The 22,153-nt window shown below is 31.4% G+C and overlaps 1 protein-coding gene across 1 annotated transcript; it reads right to left on the bottom strand.

Moving 5' to 3' along the window:
• Window positions 1-3,852: 3,852 nt before the first annotated feature.
• Window positions 3,853-9,140, bottom strand: LOC149056359 (uncharacterized). Its single transcript, XM_089226447.1, has 5 exons — window positions 8,925-9,140; window positions 8,668-8,846; window positions 7,519-8,164; window positions 5,539-5,695; window positions 3,853-5,208 (listed from the first exon to the last, which is right to left on the bottom strand). The coding sequence occupies exons 4-5, from the start codon at window positions 5,690-5,692 to the stop codon at window positions 5,006-5,008; spliced, it is 357 nt and encodes a 118-aa protein (XP_089082573.1). The 5' UTR covers window positions 5,693-5,695; window positions 7,519-8,164; window positions 8,668-8,846; window positions 8,925-9,140; the 3' UTR covers window positions 3,853-5,005.
• Between the last annotated feature and the right edge of the window lie 13,013 nt (window positions 9,141-22,153).

Genomic DNA, 22,153 nt, shown 5'->3' on the forward strand with positions numbered 1-22,153 from the left:
AGAATTCGAATAAACTCACTAACAAATGAAAAACGTGAGAATGCAAGATACGTCTCTTTGTACATATTATATAGTTTAAGTAGTTTAAGTACACAAGTTATTACGTTCTTGGTTTATATACATACGTTCTTGTATCTTCGATGCTAACAGAGTTTGTGTCACTATATATAAGCTGCTGCGCTCCACCTTAACACGGATCGCGGTCGTGAATTAGGAATTCGTTTTCGTAGGTAAACAAAATCCGAGAAACTATTGCGATTTATGTATAGTCTGTCGAATTCTAAAGATTTACACGACGAACAGACCAGTTACTAGCACACAATAATAATGCAATTGTCACGGCATTGAAAATACGAAATATATACGAATATTGGTAGTGGTTGTGCTCCGCTCCGTGGAAACATTATATAATATGTAATCTTACAGGAGAAAATATGTATACTTATAAGGAAAAAAATACGTATTTTTCCTGTTTTTATTATTTTTTTTCTTGCATTTGGGGGTGTACAATACGCGAGAGTAGAGTATAATAAACTCGCAACTTTACGGTACGATGGGCAAAACGGATTTGTCATGTGCGTATTATAATAATATATTTGACGCGTCGTGTATATATATCTAACCACGACGACGATTGGGAATGGATTATTCTGGTCGGATCGAACGCCTCGGTGCGGTGTGTTAAACGCTGTCCGCGTATATATATATAATATTATACCCCAATAACGAACGCTATTATATGCGTATATATAATAATAATAATAATACGAGCCTTTATATATATGCACAATAATATGTTATATTCTTTCCATGTACATATTATATCACGCTCATCGTCCTTCCGCCACCGACGACCGAATATTGTATATTATTATTATTATTTTATAGGTGCCTGCAGCCCATCTAACTATACATCATACATGTATAATACGTATGTGAGTGTGCGTACCTACCTAACCCCCTACCCCGCGCACCCGATTCGCGTACGCTCAATTTGCCCATCAAAACAACTGCACCGGCCCCGGCCGATGGGGTAACCTCCCCCCCCCGGACCCTGCTCGTCCATTGTACGGGGGTGTGAACCGTAATAATTCGGATTCGCCCGTGTAATAATGCGTCTCGTATTTGCTTTTTACACACACGCGCGCAAACGGTATATACGTCGTCGTTGTTCGTATTGTGTAACGTGTAATATGTGTAATTTTACGTGCACACAATGAGCCCGGGATGGGCCTGCGAGCTAGTGGTGTTCGGTCGAGGGCAAAACGATTAGCAGACGACCACGACAACGGCAATGAGTGAGATGGGTGTGTGTGTGTGTGTGACAGGATACAATGATAACAATAGGTAATAATAGCCGAAAGTGTCGGACTGATATGAAATTCGCGTGCGAATTGGCCCGACAAAGCTATATGTTGTGATATATCTATAGGTTATAACACCAAACATGCTGCACTAATCGTCCAATTATCTACCTAGTTTATTAAGATTCTGCAGATAAATTTACTATTTTTTTTATTTTTAAATAGGTATATCCAAGGACCGTATACAAATACTTTTAATTTTTTACATAATTTAATAAGGATTATTGTCTTGCACGGTGATACCGTATTTTCTAATGATAATCAACTATTTTTTTCCTATTAAGTGTGAAGCTGATCAGTTTTTTTTGAAGTTTTGATGTTTCCAATTTAAAGTCCAAACGTGTAGTTTTTGACCCATTTAAGTTCGACCTTTATGTACTAATAAGGATCCTCGAAGATGGGTCAAAACTACTTTATGATTGTATCGTCACAGGAAACTATATTTTAATGATAATACAAATCCATGCATTTGCAAATATGGTTCAAGTAGGTAGGTACACTAAAAAATTTCAAAAATTTATTAACTCATAAAAAAAAATGGTCGGTGTGAATCACCTTATATATTGAAATTATTATCATAATCATCATCGTCGTCATATGTCCGATTACAATCGTCGACGATAGAATGATGATACCGCAGTAATTGTGTAGTTCCTATATACTGTTCCTAGTCGACTCAGCTAGACCAGTAATACTCTAGTCGGCGGAAGATATGACATAATATTATATCTTCTAGATAATTGTAACCCAAATTTGAAACTTTCGTACGATTTTCATCGAATTATTAGTAAACATTTTGAATGTATGGCGCTATTCGATAAAACATCCCATGTATAATATATAATATTGTCATAAAAAGTGGCGGAAAATTATGGTACACATTGTACCAAGAGCGTCTAGTATTTGTTTTTAATTTTTTTAAATTATTGTATTATGATTGCGAATACATAAATGCATGCACCTATATATACTGTACCTAATATATATAAATCTATAAAATGTTTGAACTGTTTCCACGTGCATTCGATGATGATATCGTAGTCTGTATAACACGCCGTTACTTCTACGCGATGACGCACGTGTTATATAAAACTGAACAAAATATAGAATTGAATAATATTTTAGTAGGTACGCATACAGCTGCAGCAGAGATGCATTGTCGATACGGTTTACAGTTCAAATAATATTTCAATCCTACTCTAGGCCATTACGTTTAAAATATTATCTTCTCATATTTTATAGACGTTATCAGGTAGCTATATAGTTACCTATTTCATATTATAATACAATAAACTAATATGTATGATCATCACCGATCTAATTTTATTATTATCGAAACAATTAAGCTTATAAAACAATTAATATAATCCTAACTCATAAAGTATAAACCTACCTACATAAAAAAAAGTTTATTATTATGTATATTCAATTTTTTCTTATATTCAATAATTTATGTATAATTTCAAAAAATATTATCATATGAATTATGATTATAGACAATTTGTTATGTACAAGGTGAAAAGACAAGATTTGGGAGCGGTTATAGGTTTATAACACTCATAACCCCCCTCCCCCCTAGTCGTGCCATTGTTTGTTACGTCCAATAGCAATAGATGCTACGGATTGTCGACAAAAAAATGTGTATGATCTATACATATAACTTTTATGTAATACATTTTATATTTCATTGATATTATTTCAAACGGTAACAATAAGCATTTAAGTATAAAAACATTTAACTAAACAATTCGATCATTTCTTTTTACCTGAGTGCCCAAGTCACTGTGTAGGTATGACGGATAATAGGTGTAAAAAGAAATTAAACAATTGGTTAATTTAATATTGTTTGTGTTCTTCAACGAATTCTCTTTAATAATTTTGGCGATGTCAATCCTTCTTGTTCTCCAAGGAAATGGTCATAGCTGAAATTAAATAATGTTGTGTATTTATTGATGAAAAAGATAGAAATTAATAAATATCGTAAATAATCATACCCATAAAAATAATTTAGGGCCATAATGCTGATTTTTACCTTTGCCTCTTTTTTTGTTGGTGCTGTAAAGTATAAATTAATACCAATAATAACTGATTATTTTATAAACATTTTATCTGAGTTTACATTATATGAAATATTTAAAGGAATGAAAAAAAGTATTAAAATATTAGTTGTTATTAGAAGTATGTTACAATATAAAAAATTACGTCGTGCAACAAAAGCTTTTTTATGTACCGTACTTACCGTATTAACGGTTTAATTTTGCCCTGGGCGCCAAATCTTAACGGCACAGCCTGGTTACATGCATTTATATCATTCACCAAAGTATCTATTTTATCTAATTAAATTGAATTGTACATGATGTTAATACCTTATCATAATCAATAATATATATTTAAAACTATGATATGGCAGTATGATATACGCACGCTAAATGCGCTGCTGTCTCGTAAAAATGAACTCGTTGGTATTTGGTAAATAATAATCCTTTTATTTCTGTGTAAATATAATATTATATACAAAAATGAGGAATCGGGGACCGATGGCGATGGCGTAGCGGTCTTCGAAACCTTGAACAAACATGGGAAAACAACGTGGTTCAATATATAATAAATACTAGCTCGTAGTATGTACATAAATTGGGCGGGGTACGAGATCTGATCACGTCGGGACCGCTTATGAAAGTGGCATCCGTACCGTGAGTCTCATTCGGATAAGTGTGACCTAAACAATATAGAGGTTGTCCTGAAAAGGACAATTTTGGTTCCACGGAGACTAGTCCTGATCGGCGTGGGGTATTTGTCGGTTGGTCATTGAGTCGACTTCAGGGTTGTGTGTGGCTGGTGTGCAACTGGTTGACAACTGGCGGTCGTCGGGGTTGGGCATCAGAAACGATAACGTGCAGCAAGCCTGCAATAATTAAGTGGATCGGTCGTAAAATGGCATAGACATATAAAACAACTAGATAGCCGACTACGGGATACTATTGAAGTTAGCCGCCATATGCCAACAGGGCAAGGTTTACAAAATCGCATGGTTGATAAGAATATCTATTAATGATAACAAGATTAATATAAATATTTGTACTGTAGTATATAATTACTTATTACTACTTTGTGTAATTTAATTTGTAGTTGACATTTTGACTATAGAATATGAAAATAAATTCGTTTTTTAATTATTTTAATTATTATTTATTATCACTTATCAATATAGGTATCTTATTTATTGAGTTTTTATGTAAACATTGTAAACATTGCCCTGTTGGCATATGGCGGCCCGACTTCAGCGTTCTTATGGGAATGTAATTCACAGTCGGCTATCTAGTTGTTTTATATGTCTATGTAAAATGGCCGTTATATATGTCACTTGGTGACAATAATATATAACAATCGGAATACGCTGCAGGTATGCCGCTGCTGACACCTGATTGTACAATTGTACTATTATGTTTTGGCAGTTGAGGGTTAGGATGAAGGCTGATTTAAGTTTAGTTTACTTATATGTAATGCATTTATGGGGAATTCCGGTGCTGGTTGGTTGAGTTTATTAAGAGTGACGAGAAAATGTCACACTTTTGCAGTGGTGCGGGTTACTTGATTGGTGCGTGCGTTTTTCCCTCATCAGCCTCTTGTAACTTATTTCTTTACAAGCCACCGTCGTCAGTCAAGTTTCCCTGACAAAAGTGTGAAATTAAATTGCCAACGTGTGGTTTCGTACACACTGTTGGTCTTGAAAAAGACCTTTTTACGCGCTCGTGTGTATGTGCGCCGTTATAACTTTCGTTCTCGCAAAAATGTTTCAATACCCAGATGGCAAGCATATTTTTGGCGTCCTTTTTTGAAGAACCTACGTAAAAAAGCAACGATAAAAGTGATTAGTGATTATTGTTGTAACAATTTTAAATATCAATACTTTAACACTATTATTAATCCAACCAATATTTGTCGTAAATAATCTTTTTTTTTAATCTTAACTAGACATTTTTTTTTTTTAGATTAAGATAATCTCGACATTTAATTTTTCGACAGAAAATCGTTTATATTATTATTGTACATATTAAAGTGATCATATAAAAATCATACGTCACATCTAAGTGAAACTTAAATTAAATATAATATTGAAATTAAGTTATAGTTTATATTAAAATTGTCAATATCTACAATACAAAAATATTACTTTGTGCATCAATAGATTGACCATTGATGACACACCCCACCATTATCACTGGCGGAGAAATTGCTATGACGCTGACTGTGCAGTTGATATATGGATAAATTGCATTTAATAAGAGAACTGGTCGGTACTTCAATTTGTATTCAAAGTGGTTCATCACCTAAAGTAAAAGGGTATAAGTTATAATATTTACTATTATATCTAGTCTAATAATGAACATTAATTATGTTGCCAATACAAGCATATTTCGTAATATAAAATCAAACTCAAACAAAATATATTAAAAAATAAAAAATATCTAAGTAATTGAAAATTTGTATGTGTGTAAGACGAAGGCAACAATTGTCCATGAGGCGTCCTCTTAACACATGAATGCTTAAGATTATCAATTTTTTTTAATAAAATGTCTTAACATATTATCCAGTAATAAATTATTAAGATCTTGATCGTTCTAAAGGTTTAAGTCACAATATTTTATAAAACCTAATTGCGTATATAATATTTAAAAGACATATTAATTAATCATCTTACATAATTATCATTTGTTGATATGCCGTCGTCTATAATTGCAGGCTGAGCAGTTGAAGTACTCTGTACATTTACTAGATATTGATCGTTCTAAAGGTCTAAGTCACAATATTTTATAAAACCTAATTTCGTGTATAAATGTATTTAACTTCTACGTTTATAAAAAATTAATTTATCTTTTCGATTATGCTGACATATTCGGCATAATTATGTGTACCTTTAAAAGTCCTCTTGCTTTTTTGTACAAAAATTGCTTGCTCATCCATACCAATCATATACCGGCTATTGCTCCTAGTGCTATAAATGATTTTGTCTTCATCTTGAAACCCAGACAATTGTAGTTTTCAATAAGCAATAATAATTAACTCGTTTACTATATTTTGTGTATAACAATATAGGTACTATATAAATAACGTAACGGACTTTGCAGGCGTTAAATTGTCAAATGAATATTTTAATTGTTACGCAGATAATATATTTTTGGGTACCTACTACCTATAGTGATGTATTTATATGATAGAATAAAAAAATATCAATGCTAATGAAACTATTCAACCGATTTTAATAAGATTTTATGTTTAATGTGGTAGCTTTTGTTCAACTTAAAGTATAGGTCATTATTAATCCTTCGTCGGGTGGCCCTTAATTGTTTTTTTGAATACCTAATAATGGATTTTGATGTCGAAAGAAATTTACTGGTGTCGCCTTGTTGAGTAATTTTTACATTTTTATAATTTTTATTTTTTTTTGCACGAAATATATCCTCGGTGACATAGGCCATTGGGTGACAAAATTTAAATTATATTGGGTTGTATTTACATCGAAAACTATATTATTTTGCAGTGTTCATATTTGATTTTGAAGTTCTGCCTAATAACTTAATTTATTATACTACTGTCATTAAATTGACTGCAATTCAAGTTTTGATTGATGTAATAATAAAATAATATCGGATTGCTCAAAAGTCCATTAAACGTTTAATATCCTCTTAAATAATTAACGGTCCTTTAAACACAAAATATAGTGATCTGTTGTAAGTGGTCTATAAAATTTTAATGAACCGTTAAACTTATCAGTGTTTACACGACCCAGCACTCAGCAGTGATAGGTACCAATTTTTAAAACTAATACATTAAAAAATCATTTATTTTATATTATTTTAATATTCTAAATTAAATATGAAACACTAAAAATAGGAGGCATAACTTAAAAACTGCGTGTAAAATCACTATTGTATCAAAATAAATGGTTAAAAAAAACACATATTTCATTTGACAAAATTATAGAGTTACGACTTGTCGATAAGAAATACAATCCTATATAATAAAGACATAACAATTATTTAGCTCATCCGATTTCTTATTTTATAACAATTACTTAAATATTAAACAGTTATTACTATAATTATAATATTCATAGTCAAGACATCAAGACTGCAAATAATTTTATAAAAACCTTATGGGCAAAACACCACAGCACTGAGGCGGTGTCGTTACTGCGTGGTGCTCACAAATCACGACGGTAAACGTCGTTACACATACAAAAGCTGTTGAAATGGACTTTTCTTCGTGGTGAACCAAATCAGCGGAGACACGCGAGTGTTGTGCGAAACGCGTCCGACCGACTTCGAAGTTGCATCGGTCGCGGACGGGAGAGAGAAGAATCTGGTCGTATAATGCCGTGTAATCGAATGAAAACGCCGCCGCACTAAATACACGCCTATTTATAAACGTATTATAATCGTCGTCGTCCTGGCCGGTGTTATTATAATATTCTGTAGCACAAAAACGGTAGATTTATCATCCAAAACCTGCACAACACGTATACCTGTACCACGGTATAACAGCCTCCATGGTCGATTGTTGCAGACCGCACGGCACAACGGCAACGCGCACAACGTCGGCAAATATAACCGTTTTTGGTAAGCCGATGTAATTCCGCTTGGAACCATTCTTTGGACGTCTTCGTCATTTGTTTTTAACATGAATTTAAATTCTTTAATAATTGTACAAGTACCCTACCCGAGTTTCACTGCATAGATGCACTCTTGCATTTCACCCCTCGACTATCTCCAAAACGGTCGAAGATCCGATTGTAATGTCTGTGAAAAAAAAAAGGTCTGTGTCGTATCTGTGTTAATCATAATATATCGTATAATACTCAAAATAAAATTGAATAAGAACTAAACAAATTTTATTTATAATAAGAATACGTTTTTAATATAATTTTGGGGTGTTCTCGGTTGCCGTCGTGTATACAAGTAAGGCACAGCAATCATCTTGTTTTTAATAATTTACAGAATATAGGTAAACAGCTGGTATAGGAGCAACAAATAGAGGTTTTTATCGCTTATTCGACTCATCTTAAATAAAAAAGTCTAAGCAATCGACAATTTGATCTACTTAAAAATTCCAAAGATCGAAATCTGAATTAATTCATCATTCGAGAAAAACAAACGTGGTTGAGCATGGATGATGAATCACACTGTATTATATTTTGCCACGCGCGACGTCTACAACTGTGCCTGGCTTAAATGTTGGGTATTAATAGGAACACTATAGGAAAGTATAATATTATGACGCGAACTCATCGTCGTGTACTTACAAGTGTTAACTGTGTCATCGTTTGTGGGCGATACATTATTAATAGCAGACATTTTCGCAACAAATTCCGTCTAAATCAAATGAGCTATGACATAATTATATATATATTTATAAAATTTTGTCCTAGTGGAGTACGTAATTACTCAAACTTTTCTAAGACGTATTTCCGTATTACGTAGCCTGTATGGAACAATATTATAATAGTAATAATAATAAGAACAAGAATAATAAAAACAAAAGTAATACTACAATACGTACTCGAAGTAGTTGTTCGTTGAACATCGAAATTTGGTGACTGTTGAAATTGTAATCCACTACGTGAGATAAAATCAAGTGTACTACCGCAATAATAATAACAACACTACACGAATATATCTAATATTATTATATTATAATATCTACTCCAAAAGGACAGATTTTATTATGGAAATTAGAATGGCCCTTGATGGTATGGCGCGCAACGAACGCAATAAAACTTCAACGACATACTCTGAAAGTAACTTCACTATTGTTGTCAGTTCTTATACATTGTCACGATGGACCTACAAGCATGTACTTGGCGAAATTATATGATATCGCAAAGTGGTTTTTGTGAAAAAAATAAATATAATAAACTTTGTTAAGTTGTTAACATATACAATTGTACATAATTCTCTAAACCACAATAATATTATATCATTATTATTAATATACACACACAAATACCTTCATCAATTGGTGTACCTATATACATAATATGTGTCACTGTACTCTGTTATGTCATTTAATTGTATGCATATGAGTTACTTACATGGTAATGTAATTATTATTGTAATATCAGTGCATTATGGGAATTAGGGCAATTATAGATATAGTTCTCGCGTTTTAAGTTGAATACACTTTATAGTAAAATAACATTATATAGGTATACCTTATACAGCATAGCTACTTTACAATATATTATATAATGCGTAATTTGTTTGGAAAACTTTAATTTACACTATTGTGACTTTTGTATAGTCGGTGTTAAACAAAAAAATCGTTTTTTTTTCTTCAAAATATGTTCTACACTCACACACACACCACCGATTTTCGTGAGTAGATGTTATGTTTTTGAATTCCTTAGTATTTATCAAATTTGTCATTCTTTTGTACTTTTTCTTTCTTTCTTTCTTTTTTTTTTTTCGAATAAATATTTTAAACATCGAACGAAGAAAACCCGCGGATTTATTCGCACTTTGGTTGCAGGTATTGGCGAGGAGGAGTGGCGGATTTATATCGAAATTCCACTGCAGGTGATTTGATCGCCGAACTATGCGCACTGCAAGGCCGGAAGATTAAACAATTTTTTCCTCCTCCTTCGATCGGCAACAATAATAATGTATGTGTAATACAAAACCAAACGAAACGGATGTGTTGTGGTCAAGTCGTATTTTTTGTGTCCGCGTGAATAATCGGCATTGTAATCGAACAACGGCGACGATATATATTAGGCACCTACCCGTATATGTATAATAATTTATATAATACATTTACAGTTGTACACATTATTGTAATAGCCCTCCAAACCGCTTTTCCCTTGCCCGCTGCCCACGGTGGCGTGCCTTTATCCGTGGCTTTTATTTCGGAATTTCGCCGTCAATGATGTATCGACCACGTCGTCTACGGCGACGACTACAACGAGACAAATCTTCGAGCCTCCCGACAATGGAGTGATACACGTGTATTACTATTATATTATATTATTATTATTTTCGACTCTCAAGCGGATTTCTCGTGGACCTCTCCCTTTTGCACGCGCGCGCGCTCCTCGGAAACTGCAGCGTAGGGGCGAATGCGATCTTGGCGTATATAATACCTATGCATATAAATAATATATATTGTATTGTACGTTCCTATGTGTGGATATAACGTATAGAGCGACGGAATTATACACAATATAATAAGTAATGTTATATTTTTGGAAAAATTCATTACATTATAATATTCACGACGACGATCATTCATCGTGCACGAAATCACGAACGTGTTTCCAATAGATTTTTTACTTACATTATGCACTTTAGGTATATAGAAGTAGGTTACTGGTAATAAATATAAAAATTACCGTCCACGAGCGTTCCAGTAAAAGAGTACGATAGCACGTTCAAAATCCATAATATAATCGTTCAACTATAGACTCAATGTTATTAGAGACACAATCTTGTTGGGTCTCTGAAATTAAAATTAAAAATATATTTCGTACGACATTTCCACGGTAATACGTCAATGTATGTGCTGAGAAAATTTTGAAAGATTTGATGCTCGAGAGGATGGTTATTGCCTTATTATTGGTGATCAGCTGTGATAACATACCTGCGAGCAAGCACTATAATTTAGTCGATGCTCGCATCTGATAAGCATTACGATTTTTGAATTCGACGAGTATATAGGTCATGACCCTGTATTCTATTAATTTTGCGAATGTCGGTATACTGTGACCAATGTGTAACCTCCGTTGATGACAATACGTATACCTTATGCGATTTCGCTACTTATTTTGTTACAACATTGATAATATTAATTTAATTACCTATCCGATATTGCCAGATACCGGTGAAACACGATCCAGCAAATTAAATTAGCACGATTGCGCCCGTTTTACCTACAAAAAACGCAACACAATTACGGTCCATGAAAAATATGTCTCGCCCTTATAAATTATTGGTCTTTGCCCAATACAATTTTTAAAAATACAGTAAAAGTAGTAAACTCAAAGTTGAAGTTAAAAGTTTAATTTTAATTTAGTTAACCAAGTTCGACTGTATTAATAAATGACATTATAAACATTGTTATGACATTATTATTTTTCATAAACATATTTTCTCAATATCTATTCAAGTAAAAAAACTAATACACAGGAAAATTTTGCTACACGGAATATTTGAAAGCAATGGGACCACAATTTTGTGCAATAAAATTATAATTTGTAATTCTATTATGTTTTTTTTTATACATATTTGGACATATTATAATTTAAAAATAATATATATATTATTAGTGTATACTAATACTGGACATATAATATCATTTAATATTAGAACCTATTAAAAAAAAAAAAAAAAAAAAAAAAATGTAATTAGTATTTTTCGTAATTGTATTGAGTTATTTTGGACAAATTATAAAAATAATGTATAAGAAACAATTTTAACCAAACCAAAAATGTAATTTTGTTGTTAGTCCTAAGCCTATAAAATTAGAAAGAAAAATTGTTAAACCTGTCAAACTTGGATAACTCAAAATTTTAACTTCAACTTTGAGTTTACTACTTCGACTGTATTTTTAAAAAGTGTATTGGGCAAAGGCCTATATTTATAAGGGCAAGACATATTATATTGCACGGTGCGCAATCATGTTGCGTTTTTTGCGGGTAAAAAGGTAAAACGGGTGCAATCGTGTTACGTTTTTTGCATGTAAAAAGGTAAGACGGGCGCAATTGTGTTACAGCCGCCAGATATTTTTACCCTAAATATAGTATGTGAATCGGAAAATTGTCACAATTAAACGTCGTTTGTTTGTAAAATTATTATTATAAAACGATTTTTTTTTATTATATTACTGAGGTAAATAGGAAAATAATACCGATACTTATTGCGTATATTATAATGTATTATAAGAATAGTTCTTATAATGTGGTATACGGTACATATTATATATTATATTAACATTTTCAAGAAAAATATGGCGTGTAAATATTGCTCCGACAATGATTCCGAATGCCGTAGGTACTAATTATTATTTATGAATCATTATCAATGTACAACTTATCGAATTCGTTTCGTTCTAGTTCGAGTACATTTTCAAGTATTTAGACTTATAATTCAAGATATAACCACATGCGAAATATTAAACAATTGCGTAATGACTAATTGTTATTATTACCCATTTGGCGTTCTTGAAAATTATAATCTCGAATAAAACTGTTAATTAATAGATAAGATACGTAAATACGGTTTGTTTAAATAGTCGGAAAAGGTCTATACGTTTAAATTCAATTCTATTGTGATAATAACTTTTTTTCACGCTTGTTCTATACATTTCGATAAAATAATATAATAAATACACTTCCCGAAAAATACTTCCATATTATTGTGTATTATGCATTTATTTTTTACGATTAATTATTTCGGTGTTTTATTTTTTTTAGATAAACTACGTTTCGTAATATATGCATAATAGGTAACAAAATGTATTAGAAATATTATAATTTATTATCCTCAATAGACACTCGTTCAGCGCAGATCTAATAACAACTGAATTGAAAATCACTCGTCAACCACATGGCGTGATAGTTGGATGGTTTGATCACAAAATTACGTCATGTTAAATCTTAATATTTTTTTTATTATAAACATTCTACGTATACCTACTACCATATTGTAATAGGTATACACTTGAAGAGATGAACCGCATAAATCCACGGGGGCTCTATAGAAGTCTTTTATAGAAAATAATATCAAACGATAATGTCATATAGGTATTATGTATATTTCGTGGTGTTATTGTTGTTATTTTTATTATTTTTATTATCATCATCATTATCGTCATCGTCGTCATCGTCATAAATATGTACAATAATACATTATTATGTATACAATGACTCCCCTGCACTGTTGGACCTACCCTTAAATCCCATAAGTATGTATTGTATATGCATTTAAGTACACTAAGTTTGATATATTTTTCCGGCTCGAGTAGGCCAGTTACGTTTATAAATAATTTATATTATATACGTATATAATACAATCAGCATTAATCCACACGAGTTAAGCGAATTAATGTTTTTTTCCGACACTTAAAAATAAAAAAATTGTTTCTGGATTTATATGATTAAAAAAATGAATAAAAACGTAGGGTTGTAGCGGGGATGGGGCTTAATGCCACGTTCTTCTACTGCGTACCTTATGTTATAAAAATAATACAAGAACGGAAACGACTAGGAAACCTGTTGCTCGTCATATTCCCGACGATAAACATAAAAATCAAATGATAGTCTTATAATATGGTATATACTTAATATTAATAATAGGAGCGCTTGGTGAAGCTGTGCAGTTGACTTATTAACTTAATTCCACGTAATCTCATCGCACACACACTAAACGCACGCCCGTCGTTACTATGGCCTACAGGGCGTCCTATAGGTAAAAGTGTAAAACTATTTCACAAGTGCATATTATAACTACTGATTCATCGTTTGCAAGTCGTCAGGACGAGAATAGTTCTCTGTGTGCATAAGACACGTACAATTGCGAGGAAATCTGCAGACGGTCAGTTTAATGCGAATACATGAAAAAAACAATGACAGACGTTTGAAGTTACGATTTTCATTTACAATATTACAAAATAATACGTGACGGTCGATAAGTGCACACAAATGCGAGTCAATAATGAATATTATTTTATTAGGTATATAGTACGCGCAATCGATAGTGATATATTTCATAATAAATTAATTGGATTATTATTTTTGGGTGTGTCAATATAATAATTGACATGAATAATTTGTACATTTTTAGATAATGCTTTATATTTTAATTTGAAACGTCCGAAAACATGAAGTAACTTAATTTTTATTTATACTTGTACTTGGTAAAATGTATGCAATGAGAATGAGAAAATACTACTGTCTATTAAAACGTATATAAGAACGTTCGAATGATATCATTTTTTCGGATACTTCAATTTTTATACACATTTCTATTGTAGCGTAATGGATTATAACAGCAGTATTGTTATGTACCGGAAAAAAGTAAAATGAAGACAATAAATTTATTGTATAGCCAAGTTTTTATTATTTAACATTGTTTTATTTTTTTCTACAGTTGCTTTTGTTGTCTGAAAAGATTGTATTATAATTTCAAAGCAAATATAACACGGTAAAATGTTTAAACTTAAAGTTTGTGCCAACACCTTATTGTACAAAACCTCGTTGTAAGTTTTTTATTATAGGTAGGTATATATATTATTGTTGGTAATTCCAGTGATTTAGTTTCAACATTTATGTGCGTTGTGTTTTTAATAATTTTTTTAACATTGTAGCTACATTATACTTTATAACATCCCTTGCGAAAACTATATAGAATAACATATATTGTACTTTAAAAAAAAAAGAAACAATACCAAATTGTAGAAAAAATTTCTAGCATACTAGTATGCTAAAAATATTTTAAGTACTTTATTTGCATAGTTTATATACACTTTATAGTGGATTTATCAGTACAGGAATAATAGTTTTCCTAATAAAAGATAAACTTTTTTTTCGTTTTATATGTGAGTTAAACTTTATAACATATATTCCTTTTAAATTCGGCTTGTATACAGTATAAATAGTATAATACAGGTAAATAGGATTTCGTTTAAAATGTCTTTGCATACATTATATTGAGTCTGTATACGGTATATATATTAATATATATTGGCGGAAAGCTGTTGTACGCTTACGAAATGGGCGCCGAGGAAGAGGAAAAATCTATTTAGTGTCTCATCCCCGTTCTCCGTGACGTGAGATGAGCACACTGTATACGGCTCTTTTCCGAAATTCCGGGTATAAGCAGCAGTTTATATATGTGACGCTCGTGCACACACACACACACACACATATATATATTGTTGGCAGTAATCCGCGAGGAATCAGACAAGGAGCTTTTATCGAGCTTTTCTCGTGTATTTATACGCGTGTGTGTGCACGTGTAGCGTGTGTAGCGCACTGCGAAAAGGCCGCGGCGGGTGGTAGAAACCTTATTGCCGCCATCATTAGAGCTTTCGTTCGGGTAGGGGGCGTTTCCGGCGTCACCATATCCGCCAATCGGGCACCAGGAGATAAATTATATACATATATATTAAATGTATATATACTGCAGTGGTATTATAGTAGTAGGTAGCTCGCAGAGCACATTTCCTCTCACTCTGTTCACTTTTCTCTACCACCTCTCTATTCGATCCTCTCCACCGCCCCCTCCCCACCACTCCAATCTCCACCACCTTCGTAATACGACTACTCTGCCACAGCGCTGCAATCTTTACGTGATAAATAGTCAGACGTCCTCTCGTCCTCCGCGCTCCACAATTTACCGAAAAGCACGTCTTCGGGATCTGAGCCCCCAAAGTCGCGGATTGAGGAAACATTAAGAAAGAGTGAGACAGAGGTTGAGAGAGTGAGTGAAAAGAGAGAGAGAGAGAGAGAGAGAGCGAGATACCGGAGATCAAGACGACGACGTCAGAGACGGCCTTCTGGCGACCCTTGTCGGTATATATATAGGTGCGTTTGTTCTCCACGTAAACTCCGCAGGAACAAAGTCTTTAACTCGTATTATATATATATATATATTTATATATATAAAGATAGGAAGGTATCCAACTACTGTAGGTATATATTATACATGTGAAAGACGAGGAAAAGTGGGGGAAACGTCACCGTTGCGTTTATATATTGCGTTCTAGGCAAGATTCAATTCAGGAGGTCGACGACGACGTAGACGTTGATCGTAGAATTAAACCCTCGTTTCGTGTGTAAGACCTTCGTTATTAAGCGGTGTTTTTCCCTTTCACGGAGTCGCTCGTTCACATAAAATAATATGTTTTTATACGTTACGTAGGTATATATAAAATGTATATTGTATATACAAATATAAACGAGCGTACCGGAAGCTGAGTGTATGCAATACGGAAAGAGAAAGAGAGAAGAAAAAATACAACGAGATCCCAAGGTTCCGGAATCGTTTTTTTCAATGCTCACCCACGATCACCTCTTGGGAGTTTTCAAGGGGGCCATACGGCTAACGATCGGATGTACCGTACACGTCACACGCGCCGTAATTAGTTTTTTATTTACAAAGTGGCTTGTGTTACATTTTGCGTCCATTAAACGTCCCAATCAGTTTCGTTAAATCGATAACAATTTCATCTATTTCGTTAAAAACGGATTTTAATTTTTTTTTTGGGGTTCTTAATAATAAAATAATTTTAGTTAGAGTGTGAAATTTAATAATAAAAATCCATCCTCAAGTAGGTAGACTATATACAAATCGTACTCAAATTATCAGTAATTTTGAGCTAAAAAGGGTGTGCACATGTGTGTTCAAAAAAATGAGCCAAAATTAAGCTTATGCTAATTTTAAATTTTAGAGTAAAAAAGTACCAATCACGTTCATTACCTTAGCAATGCCTCTACGTATATGTACGTGTATGCGTCGTGTTATTAATTTATTATACTGCTGTTAATCCTGCATCGGATAGAATAATATAATTATTATTGCTTAACATAAATATATCTGCTTAGTTCATAATTTTATATGATATCATTTAAAAAATTGATTAACATTTTATGAAACTTTTTTATTTTTTAAATTTAAATTTATAAATTTAAAGACACTATAATAATAGTATAGGTACCGAGTATAATGTATTATATTATTCTGATTTATTTCTGCAATTTATAATTTATATTTGGTAAATAAACATAAATTGAATTTTAGTGTCATACGAAAGAAGAACAAATGATTGTCTTACAGTTTTAAGAGAACAAAAATTATTAATCTCGCCTAATTAATAAAAAATTCAACGATTTACGATTAATATTTCGGAGTATAAAATCGGTACTCGTATAATAATACGTATTATATTATCTAGGTTGCTGATTGTGACAAAAATAATAGTAATTAATCTTTTTAAAATATTTTTCCACGTTTCTATGATTATATAATTATATTCCACGACTTCGAGTGTCAGTACTAAGTGTGAATAAGAAGTATGCCTAATATACTTTTAATTATTTATAGAAAATAATATCGAGTGATGACTAGTTTTTATACTTAAAAATATAAAATCAATTCATTAATTTTGTTTAATAAAAACTTCGTTGGTTTGACGATTTTGGTACCAATACAATATAATCACAACTTTGTTGAGTTCATAATATTATATAACAATCGGTGTGGATTAATATTTTGCATGAATGGTATTTATAGTTAATTATTGATGTCCGGTGACCGAGTTGGTCTGTATCATTAATCACCCAATGCATTTTCGACTATATAATATCTATATGTAGTACGTATCCATATAAATTATAACAACATATTGTATTATACTGTTACAAAGGCTTTTATTTCATTATGATATAGGTGATGGGGTTCGACGTGATGGTCGGTCGGGAACGATTTAATCAATGTAAAAACAAATCATGCGATTAAACTTAACACGTATATACCAGATACCTATTATAATGTAACAGTGTTATGCGTATAAGCCGACTATGATAATTTGTTAAAAGCCACCTGCGATACAACCGTTTAATCAATGAGTCATTTGATTTAGGGCAGCTGTTAAAGGTGTGTATGTGTGTGTTGTGTTAATCGAGAAAACTGGCTAATTTGTTTTGGAAGGGTTGAATAATAATAATAATAATAATAATAATACAATACTAAGTGGTCAATATCTGAACGCAACTACAGTGTTGTGTAGTATTGTATTTAAAAAAACAATTGCCACAGTCAATTACGATTTATTCGATTAGGTACAAAGTCAAACTATGCATCCTAATGATATGACGATTATTAATCGTTTATATATGAATTTAAATGTACCAGCACACTTGAACGGAACGTGTTCAAAAACTGTAATTTACTTAGAGAAATAGAGACAATAGGTATGCACTGTTCAAAATATATCCTCGTCGTCTCAGAACGAAAAGGTTCTAAATCAATTTTTTTGAAAAATGGTTTTTTTGCATATATTATTTAATATTTTATCCTTGTATAAATGAATATTAAAATCGTATCGATCTGTTGATTATTCAATGAGATATAGAAAATGAAAAGGTTCTAACTCAAACAAATATGAATGATAAGAGCGAAACTGAGAAATATCAGTTACAGCCTTTTCATTCTAAACAATAATTAAGAATGAAATAGTTCCAAACGATCTAAGATGTAATAACTTAGGATGAAAAGGTACTATTAAAATAAGATTATACCACTGATACAATACAAATTATTAATGTGCCATAATAAAATTCTGGCGCGTACGAGTATTTACCGCCTATTTTTGTTTTTTGGTGTGATAAGGTAATATGCGGTATAAATATTTTATTGACATAATGTGGTTAATTTTGAAAAAAAAATCAATAAGTTGCTAAACTAATATTTTTCCTCATCTCTTGTAGTAGATATGTGATATGCTGATATAATTAAGTCATATAATACCTAATATAGGTACTCAACTTAAAAATGTAATATTATATTAAATACTAAAAAGTTTATAATATACGTGATGTAAAAGCTAACATAGGTAATTTACACGTCTTGAAAGTTGGTATCACTGAATAAAATATATTATTTAAATCAGTAGGTATCAAAAAGTTCTAACTCAATCAATAATATATTTATTCAGAATAAAAAGGTTCTAATTAAACTAATAATTTTTATTTTCAGAATGAAAAAGTTCTGCACGTAAAACATTTTAATTCTAAAAACAATATTTTAGTGTTTTATTATTAACTTGATTAAAAATTGCGATAAAAACAAAATTCAAGTAAAGTTGTGTTCCTTGGAACTTTCTTGATACCGCATCAAATTTTGGTAACTCAGTATTTACGGCGAAAAAAATTATTCCAATTCTGACTTAAAAACGTTCTCCTGAACAATTGCAAAAATTACGTTAGAACCTCTTCATTCTGAGATGACGTCCTATATTAAATATCATGTAACTATTGTAGCTTACGATTTATATTGAATTGCATGTTACCTACTACGAGTTAGTGAGCTACGGTAAGATAATAATATATTATATAAAAATATGAGAAAAAAACATCTAAAGTGAAATGATGTTATTTGGAATATGAATCCGATAAATTAAATGTTCTATTGATTTAAAGAATGTATTATTACGTAGATTCCTTTAAATTTGTCCGATTACGAGCACATGTTTACAGTCGAATAACCGCACGTGTAGGTAGTAAAAATAAAAATTTACCCGTCTCTTGTTCGGTTGTAAAATCTAAAAACAATCGACCAGACATGTTTCTAACATAATACATTATACAGAGTGATTCTGCCCTAATTTCACTTAAATAATGAATTATTCAAATTTTGATTTTTGAAATAGTATAATAAAATATAGTTATTAAAAAGACCATAATATTTTAACATTTTTAGAATTTTTATACCAAATTAAAGGAATGTCCTGCACTTGTCATAGTAAACAAACAAATTTTAGATTCTGCGGTGAACTTTTTTTTTTAAACATCAATTTTGTCTGATATCGCCTTTTGAAATAGTGAAAATGCTTTGAATTTCAATTTCAGCATCTTTTCTGGTAAGTATAATCTAGTATAACCTATAACCATAGATAAACATGATCTTTTCATTGAATGTCCGAATTAACTTCTTTTTTTTATACACCATTCAATTTTCGAAATGATTTTATTTTTTCTGAGCTATTTGCTAGTACATTTAAGAACATTTTTATTACTTTTTTTTTAACTATTGTCGACGAAAAATTTCCACTCTGTCAGAAAACTTGGAAAAGTAATAGGTAAATAACACAAGGTTCCTCATAAGTTTTTATTGTTAGAAATTAAAAAAAAATTAATCGTCAATCCATCATAGTAAAATATATACATAAAGGTAAAAGGACCGTTGGATGTTGGAATTTTCACAAGATTGCCAACTTTAATTTGAGTTAAAAATTCAAAAAAAAATCGTCTATTTATATCTAAGATTTAAAATTGTTATATCTATGAATGACAATCCATTCATAGCCTCCGCAAACCTTCAAACTCACCTAGACCTTATGGATAATTGGTATACCAAATGGAGATTTAAATTAAACCATAGCAAGTCTATACACACCACCTTTACACTTAGACCAGCTCTTACCCCTGAGGTAACTCTTTACGGTGCTCCAATCCCACCCTCTCCTTCAGTTAAATACCTTGGTCTTACATTAAATAAAAGACTAACTTGGGCACATCATATTAGAGAAAAAAGACTTTCACTGAACAATCGCTTTCGTATCCTCAAACCTCTAGTCTCTAATAAACACAGCTCCCTTCATGTCAAACTCCTCATCTACAAAACACTACTGAAACCAATCTGGACGTACGGGATACAGGTATGGGAAAGTGCAAAAAAGACAAATTTAAATAAAATTCAATGTTTTCAAAACATTGCGATTAGAAAATTAATAAATGCTCCTCCATACATATCTAACCATACTCTCCATACAGACCTAAAATTAAAAACTATCTACGAGGAAGCCAAACACTCTTACAAAAGATTCCACAACCGTCTTTCCTCCCACTCAAATCCTTTAATTAAAAACCTTTCCTCCCTCTCAATCCCTGGCAGTCCTCCTAGACGACTAAAACGTAAATAGTGCAGAGACCTGTTACAAATTCCAATATAGAAAAGAAAAAAAAAATTAAAATTAAATATACAATAATTCATTTACTTTTTCATATATAACATCAAAATTAAAGTGTCATCATTGGGTGGCTTCTTTACTCACTTTTGTATTTGTATACTCATGTTATCTGTACCTATCGTTATCATATATGCTTATTATGTCATCTGATATAGATTGTATATTACGACTTAAAATAAAAAAAAAAAAGATTTAAAATTGTAATACAAGTACAAGATTTCCCATAAATGTTGTTAACTTCAGGAAAAAGTTTACCGGATAGTTAAATTATTTTTTTTTTAAGATTCTTAGTAGATCAAATTTTTCGACATTATATACTCGTATATTTACCTATAAATTATCAAATTCATATCTAACCATTTTTTTCTTTTGTTACATTTTAAAATCGAAAAACACTAAGTATTTCACTTTTCACTAAATGTTTATTTCATAATTCTTTATAACTACTTGATAAAATGTTCAACCATTTTCAAAATTTTTCGACTCGTTTTGAGTTATTTATAGACATTTTAAATTAATTTTTTTTTGTTTTTTCTACAAATGTTATTAAAAATTTTGGGTTTTGGGTAAAAGCTCTTGAAAATTTGATACAATCGTCTTTAGTAGTTGTTATAATAGCAGTTTTAACCTATAAGTCAATAACATCGTACCATATAGATTGATGTAAATGGGTTCGTTTTTATAAAATGAAATTTAAAAAAAAATATCTTGTTTCGGAGTTAAGAATTAAAAACGTATTAAGTTGTCATTCAAAAAATGGCAATGTTAAAATAAAAATGTGAAATAGTTATTGTGTTTTGAAGTGTACATGATTTTGTAGCAGGAATCGAAAAACTCAAAAGCCAAATGGCTACAATATTATCACGAATAAATTTATATCATACTTGTCGTCATTTCGTAGGTAGTTGAGCGATGAACGGTTCCATAATTTTCAGCTTATATAGTTAGGTTAGGTTAGGTTAGCTACGGCACTTGAATACATTTTTCGTTTTAAGATTTGCACATAGCATACCCGTATCTCGTCCCATCGTGGTTACTTGTTGTCC

Source organism: Diuraphis noxia, unplaced genomic scaffold (assembly GCF_037042655.1).
Source record: "Diuraphis noxia isolate RWA-SAM2 unplaced genomic scaffold, SU_Dnox_SAM2 contig0004, whole genome shotgun sequence".
NCBI lineage: Eukaryota > Metazoa > Arthropoda > Insecta > Hemiptera > Aphididae > Diuraphis > Diuraphis noxia.